The sequence below is a fragment of the Melanostigma gelatinosum genome (genome assembly GCF_949748355.1).
Source record: "Melanostigma gelatinosum genome assembly, chromosome: 6".
NCBI classification, from domain to species: Eukaryota; Metazoa; Chordata; class Actinopteri; order Perciformes; family Zoarcidae; genus Melanostigma; species Melanostigma gelatinosum.
Genome location: NC_136639.1, coordinates 15,248,711 through 15,256,136, shown reverse-complemented (window position 1 = coordinate 15,256,136; position 7,426 = coordinate 15,248,711). Strand labels below are relative to the sequence as shown.

The 7,426-nt window shown below is 39.9% G+C and overlaps 1 protein-coding gene across 1 annotated transcript in view; it reads left to right on the top strand.

The window, feature by feature from the left end:
* The window catches only part of sv2ca (synaptic vesicle glycoprotein 2Ca), a 31,872-nt gene extending 25,066 nt beyond the window's left edge, over window positions 1-6,806 (top strand). Inside the window, exons 5-13 of the mRNA XM_079269898.1 lie at window positions 889-1,022; window positions 1,512-1,601; window positions 2,036-2,146; window positions 2,301-2,389; window positions 2,765-2,929; window positions 3,014-3,147; window positions 3,600-3,806; window positions 4,034-4,193; window positions 4,368-6,806. Coding sequence (XP_079126024.1) covers window positions 889-1,022; window positions 1,512-1,601; window positions 2,036-2,146; window positions 2,301-2,389; window positions 2,765-2,929; window positions 3,014-3,147; window positions 3,600-3,806; window positions 4,034-4,193; window positions 4,368-4,551 — 1,274 coding nt within the window. The 3' untranslated portion in view covers window positions 4,552-6,806. The remainder of the gene's footprint in view (window positions 1-888; window positions 1,023-1,511; window positions 1,602-2,035; window positions 2,147-2,300; window positions 2,390-2,764; window positions 2,930-3,013; window positions 3,148-3,599; window positions 3,807-4,033; window positions 4,194-4,367) is intronic.
* The last annotated feature ends 620 nt before the right edge of the window (window positions 6,807-7,426 follow it).

Here is a 7,426-nt window from a genome sequence, read left to right as displayed (position 1 = left end):
GCTCTCATTTAACAGCCGTCCTTTATTTACAGCCCCTTTGTGTTCACAGTATGAGTTTCACACATTTCACATTTTGAATCAGCCTCTCAGATCCAAGTGATAAGGAAACACAGTACACAGCACTTAATATTATTGAGTCACTCACTGCTTCTTCAAAGCAATCAGACTTAAGTTATCATATCTTCTTTTATTATGTCCCTATGAGCTCAACGTTGCTTAAATAGCCACCTGCTGGCTTAAAATGATGCACTTTGGCATTAGTGTATAATTTATCAACAGCGCATTGTGGTCTGGTCTGAGAACCAAGCATGGCGAGAAAGGTTAACAGTGATTTTGTTGGCAAAAAACAATTATTTTCAGGATCACTTGAATGTTTTACATTGTTATAAAGCACCAAGATAAAGCAACATATATATTTATTAGCAACAATATGTAATACCATATAAGAGATAGAGCAAATAATGTAAATTAAATAGGGCTTTAACAACTCAGAATAATAAATTTGACAAAAAGGTAGAAAGTAGTCCCATATATAATGCTGCAGTAAAAACCAATTAGCAGCACATGTGAACTGAAAAAAAGCGTCTGGCTTTGTGAGCTTTCCGATAACATGAGACAATTATCATTAGAGAATCAGGACAACAAGCCTAACACGGAGAAGCCGCATTCAAAAAACACACCACTCAATAGGAATACGTCTTATACCACATATTATTTACAGTGTATTGACATTCAATATAATGTTGCCAACTGTTGGAACAATGTTTGCAAGATAATGTAAATGAAGCACTTGTCGTGTTTTTTCGCTACGTATTTAAATGCATTTACTTTTTATTCTGCCATGTCATCCATCTGATTGTCATTGGTGTTGTGTGCCACCGTTTACAGGTTGGAGTTTCAGTATGGGTTCAGCGTACCAGTTTCACAGCTGGAGGGTGTTTGTGGTCGTCTGTGCCCTGCCCTGTGTGTGTGCTGTGGTGGCACTTACCTTCATGCCCGAAAGTCCCAGGTTCTACCTTGAGGTAAGGCTATTTTCCCTAATTGTTGCTTTAGAAACTAACAGTTTTGATCCCTCATGAATCAGCAATCTTCAAGAATGCTGCCTCGTGGTGCTGTGTCATTGTCACCCACTGTCCTTGCTTATCAGTTTTTACAACTCTAGAAGAATACATTAGGCAAATTGAGAGTACTTGGACATTTCCCAACAGATGTTTAATCAGACTAAACAGCGTGAGTCATCCAAAACTCTTGGAGGAGGCCTCGTGCTTGCAAAATAGAAGCCTGGAGCTCCGTGACAGTAGGTTTGCTGCTGCAGGATAATTACCCTTTTGAAGTAAAATGAGTCACCGTTGTCATGGCTTTCGTCATTTTGTCCCATCTTGGAAAAATCAAAGGAATATATCAATGTACAGTTTATACGATAGTGGATGTGTTGCTGTCCGTGAGTAAGCGAGACCAGTGCCGCTCCAATGAATTATCTTCTCTCTTTCTCTTACTTTCCCTCCTGTCAGGTGGGGAAGCACGATGAAGCCTGGATGATCCTCAAACAGATCCACGACACCAACATGAGAGCGCGTGGGCAACCGGAGAAAGTCTTCACCGTGAGTGTTTCTTTCTGCTGTGTGCTGTCTTGGCTGGGTTTCCTGATGCTTAAGGAAGCAAAGAGGCTTATATTCTCCCACCGCTGGGACAGGTTTTAACGCTTTTACGGTGCAGGATCAAATCTGAGTTATGAAGGTTCTGAAAGCTGTTTTGTGTCATTCAGGCTTATTTGCTTCGTGAGCTGCACTTGTGGGAAAGCCTCTTAGTCAACACGTTTCTTGGATTGATCATCATCTGTAGTACACACTGTTTACATCGATTTTTATCACAGTAGTCACGCTTTCAATTTCTGAAACACTAAAGATACGTGAAAAACCATAATACAAGTAACATCATGATATTGCTTACGTAATCACAGTCACATTTAAGCAATGAATGTTGAATGCACCCATTATATGGAGATTGTCGTGCTATTTCTTCATTACTTACTCAGGTAAACAGGATCAAGATACCCAAACAACTGGATGAACTGGTGGAAATGGAGTCAGAGTCTGGCAACCGAGTTTCCAAGTTTTTCTTTCGGATAAAGTCTGAAATACATGGGGTAAATGTTTGTCTCTTAATTTGATTGTAGCAGAAAGCAGCTTTTTTTGCTCGCCGGTCATTTTCTTTCTTATTACGAATTTTTGTCCACTGCTTCAATCACAAATTTGTCTTTTGATCACATGGAGTGTAATACGTCTGTTATCTCTCTTTAGATCTATCTGAATCTCTTGAAGTGCTTCAACTACCCTATGCGAGAAAACATGATACGACTAGCCATAGTGTGGTTCACGCTGTCGTTCGGGTGAGCTTCCTCCTGATGTCAATTGTGTCACAGAAAGACCGAACAGCGTCTATTTTTTCTGGTCAGACAATAGCACAAGGCAGTCAGGCTTGTGGACAAATTACATTTCTGTCATCTTGGTTTTTCTGCAGTGCAGAAGTCGCACGGCCTCAAAATCAATCACAGGGGATCAATACTGGCCATTGGTGTCTCAGGGAGAGAAGAGATAGGAGTGAAAGCAGCCAGAGATTAAAAAACACCCTTAAAAGGCTCTTTAAAATCAAACAGAAACCACAAGTGTCTCCTGGTCTTCTGTGTCTGACTGAGTGAAAAGGTATCTGTCCATGTTGTGTTTCGATTTGTGATCCTAATATCACTGAATCCATCTGGTGGCAGGTATTATGGCCTGTCAGTCTGGTTCCCTGATGTCATCAAACACCTTCAGGCAGATGACTATGCATCCAAAGTTAAGGTACACAACAATGAACGCATTGAAGACTTCACCTTCAACTTCACCCTGGAGAACCAGATACACAAAAACGGCCTCTTCATCAACGACCGGTAGGACAAGTCAACTCAGTGGACGGATGGATGGACTATTATACAATATAATACTTGAAGCAGAATGTAACTGTGCTTCTTCAGATTCATCAATATGAAGCTGAGGTCCGTCGCCTTCATTGACTCTACCTTTCGTAACTGCTACTTTGATGATGTCACATCGGTGGGATCCGTCTTCCGTAACTGTACTTTTATTGATGTTCTCTTCTTTAACACAGGTGAGATACTAGGATTCTATCGACTTTATGTTTTGTCATTTCTGATTCAAGGACTCATCAGGTAATAATGTCGTCAGAGTGAAAAAGAAAATTATAATTCCCATTAATAGTTTTTACTGTTTAGAATTTAAACAATATATTTAGTTTTTACACCACAGACCTTTCTCATAATTACTCTATCATATATTATTGCAAAATAAAACATACAAACAATGAAAAATAACTGAATTAAAAGCAAACAAAGAAGAGGAATACAGGTAAGGAGATGTTGGGAACAAACTGGAATACAACTTAACAGCATATGACTGAAGTCTTGTAGTAAAGGCGGTTCAGGCTATGATAGTTTGTTTTGTTGTAGTTATAGTGTCATACTTTCCTACAACTTTCAAACAGCTTTGAGACAAGTCAACGACGTACTGCATTGTGACTCTTTTTTTGCATTATTTGGGCAGATATTGATGAATCCAAGTTGATAGATGGAACAGAGGTGGTGAACAGCACATTCACCCACAATAAGAAAGGATGCCAGATGACGTTTGATGATGACTACAGTGCCTACTGGGTATACTTCATCAACTTCCTGGGGACCCTGGCTGTTCTGCCCGGCAACATTGTTTCCGCCCTTCTCATGGACAAAATTGGGCGTCTGTCCATGTTAGGTAAGAATGGAGGTCAAGAGGGAGGTTCGTGTTTGTGTGTGAGTAATTGGTTTCCACATTGACTGTAGGATGATTAATGGTATGAGTGTGGCATCCATCACTGAGTATGAGAGGCGATTTTGATTAGGCCCTATAATTCAGTTGAACATTAATCGAATGAATGTCACTTGTACTAACTCTTGCTCCTTCTCTTGTGCTCTGTGTGTGTGTGTTTGCATGTACATCAGGTGGCTCCATGGTCCTCTCAGGCATCAGCTGTTTCTTTTTGTGGTTTGGCACCAGTGAGTCCATGATGATTTTTATGTTGTGCCTTTACAACGGTCTGAGCATCTCTGCCTGGAATTCCCTTGATGTGGTCACGACTGAGTCATTCCCTACTGTCAGGAGGTGAGAAGGCAATCAATAGATGAATACATACTGGATTACATAGTTGTTTAGACTTGTTACTGGATCTACATATGGTGGACAGAGATACACATAAAACACAGGGGTAATTCAGTCAACTCTAACACTCTCTCCTCACCTTTTACCTCCTCCTGTCCCTGATTCTTCTCTCCCCAGAGGAACAGGCTTTGGGTTCTGCAACGCTCTGTGTAAACTGGCTGCAGTCTTGGGAAACCTGTTTTTTGGCTCTCTTGTTGGCATCACAAAGGTCATCCCCATCCTCATGGCCTCGTCTGTGCTCGTCGGGGGAGGCCTGGTTGCACTGCGGTTGCCTGACACCAGGGCGAATGTCCTTATGTAACACCAGCTTGGCGCACATCGGCTGGGATAAAACCTGGATAAAACCTGGGTAAATCTGAGAGGAAGCCCAGGGAGTGTTGAGCAAGGAGTGCAAATGGCTTGGTTCACACATATCTTCATCACATTTGCTAATGTACCTTAGGTAAAGCTGGATAGCAATCCACCTTTCTCACAGTGTGTTTTAATTGTATCATACAAATCCAAATCATTAGATTCCTCGTTATTCAATAATAAGCTCAGCCTTTTTGTGAATGTACTGTCTGGAGATCTCACACGACAGAGCTGAGAGTTTGCACATGTTTTGGTGCTGAGACTTTGGTGGAGTTTTGTTCAGTGACTGGTTGCCCCTTCCAGCTGTAGCCATACGTTTGGGTGGAGTCCCTGCATAGTTAGAGCTCAAGGCTTTTAATATTGATACAGTCTTATTAAGACAAGCCAGATGGGGAGGAAAGTGAAAAACAAGCTGTAATGAGCACAGCCAACCTTCTGTGTGACAACGTAGGGAATAGATGATCAGACAGAGCAGACACACGACACAGCTGTATGACAGCTGGCTTGCCTCACGTACACAGGACATGTTGTAGACAGTGTGCAGAAAGGCAACATGGACATCAACACATACAAAAAAATCACAAATAGATATACTGTCCAAAGGTCATAAGAAACAGACAGAAACTGAATAGGTATCCCCTTAAGTCTTTTACTTTGATGAGATAAGCCTCCTCCGACTCAGAAAAAAAAGAGTTCCAATAGGTAACAATGAATCGTAACAACGTTGGATCAAATGGTGTATGTTAGCGATCATAACTTCAAATTAATAAAAAATAAATAAATAACGAGCACCTCTTTTTTGAGGGCTTATTGGTGACATTATGAAAATATGTTTGCATGTTTGTTTCATTTCAAGTTGTGAAACAAATAGAAAACCGGATGATGAATTTGAGTTTTGTCATTTGTTGTGACTTACCAACAGTTTTGTCTAAAATCTCACACTTGAAAACATGTACTTTGTACTAGTTATGTATCTTCTTACCCAACATTGGGACCTCATTGCATTCTGCTGAACATAATGATCATAACATCACTTTGCTCTTTTCAAAGTGCTAAAATACCTCGAAAATTGTAACTGATATAATTGATTTTTCACATTTTTCAGATATAACAGAACAATTCAGTTGCTCTCAGTCTTGTTTAATTTGTGCACATGGATTGTGTTTTCTGTGGCTAACAGCCTGTGTCCTCCTGCTTTTCTCTGTATTTGTGGTGTCTGTGATCGCAGCATAGAGGTAGTTTGCCCTTTCACTGCAGTTGGCTCTTTCAAGGCTACTTGACAAAAACAACTAAAAAAAGGCTTCCAAAATGGGACTGTACATGTGCGTCCATTTCAGTGTACCCAACATGTTCTCAGATTTTGTAAAATCTGTTGGAAAAACATTATGACGTGTGCTGCTATTGCACAACAGATACATTTTGAGAGTATGATTTAACAAAAGTATAACATACTAATTCTAAATGCAGTGATATAAAAAGTGATGACTTTGCCCAGTGTCAATCCAACGCTACGTCAGCAAGGATATTAGAAGGATTGATATGTCGTATTGGAGAGAAATTACACTACCGGTTATGTTTGAGGTATTTGGGGTATTGCTTATGTACTGTATTAATGTGTGTGTGTGTGTGTGTGTGTGTATGAGAGAGTACTGGATGTGTGTGTGTGGGCCTGCGTATATTTAGTGTAAATAATGTACATATCAAAGCTGATATCGGTGGACTTCTGGTTATAAGCTCCTTGATCGACTCATGTGTCTCCTGCTTTGTCCAAGCGATAAGTCCATCTACTGTATCTCTGTTGTACATCTCTGTGTGTCCTTGGCTTTAAGCCCATACTCACCTGCTACTCTGTGTGTGTGCGTGTGTGTGTGTGCACAAACTTGCATGTATGTCAGAAAACTTCTGTTCTTTTGTGGTCAACTTTGTGTTCTTACTGTAAATTCATCTGGCAGGAAATGATGGCAATATTAAGATTTTTTTGTTGAGGAAAAATGTGAATGTATCACTCTTGTAAGTTCTGTTCATCCATTTATTGGAGATAATCAAATGTATGTGGAGAATAGAGTTGTGTATATTATTGTGAAGGGCCTGCCAGTCATAGGATGACTGAGCTGTATGTTCAGAGGTCCATAAGTGTGAAAATATGTGAAGAATTATTTGCCAAACGATGCCCTGTGAATAATGTTAGAAACTGGAAAGGCAGGGGTTGCAGACTGTGCTGCTTTTGAACATATATACAATAAAAGTTATGTTCTCTAGCAAATTATGCGTTGCTTTTATTTCACAACCCTTATCTCAAACCTCGGAATATAATCAATCTCCATATTCATACTCTCCGTACATTACTGTACATTTTCACCAAGACCTTGTCCTTATTTCGCATTTGTAATTATTTCCCTTTGTCCAAGTAGTTTAGTTTTTCATCTGTTCATGGGTACTTTCATATGTGTGGGATGCTAAACGTATAAGATGAACATATATAATAAATTTAGCTGTGATTTTATTGCCTAACAAAAACGTTTGCATTCATAATAAAAAGTGTAGGTAAACGCCAATACAAAACACCTTAAGGTAATAACCTTCAGTTTTTGTTGAAACAGTGATAGAGAGGTATTTATTCAACTCGATGGTTGTGTCTAATAATTAGTCCACCTGAACATAAACGAGGCAGACAATCTCGTTTGTGTTCTTAGTGTAGGTAGTTGAGTATCAGTAGAGAATCACACTGCAGCAGTGTTCCCTGAGGGTACTCCATTCCTCATTTCAAACTAATGCTGCCATCTAGTGGTTTAATTTAGGTGTTGAAATGACTGCTGTAGCTGCAA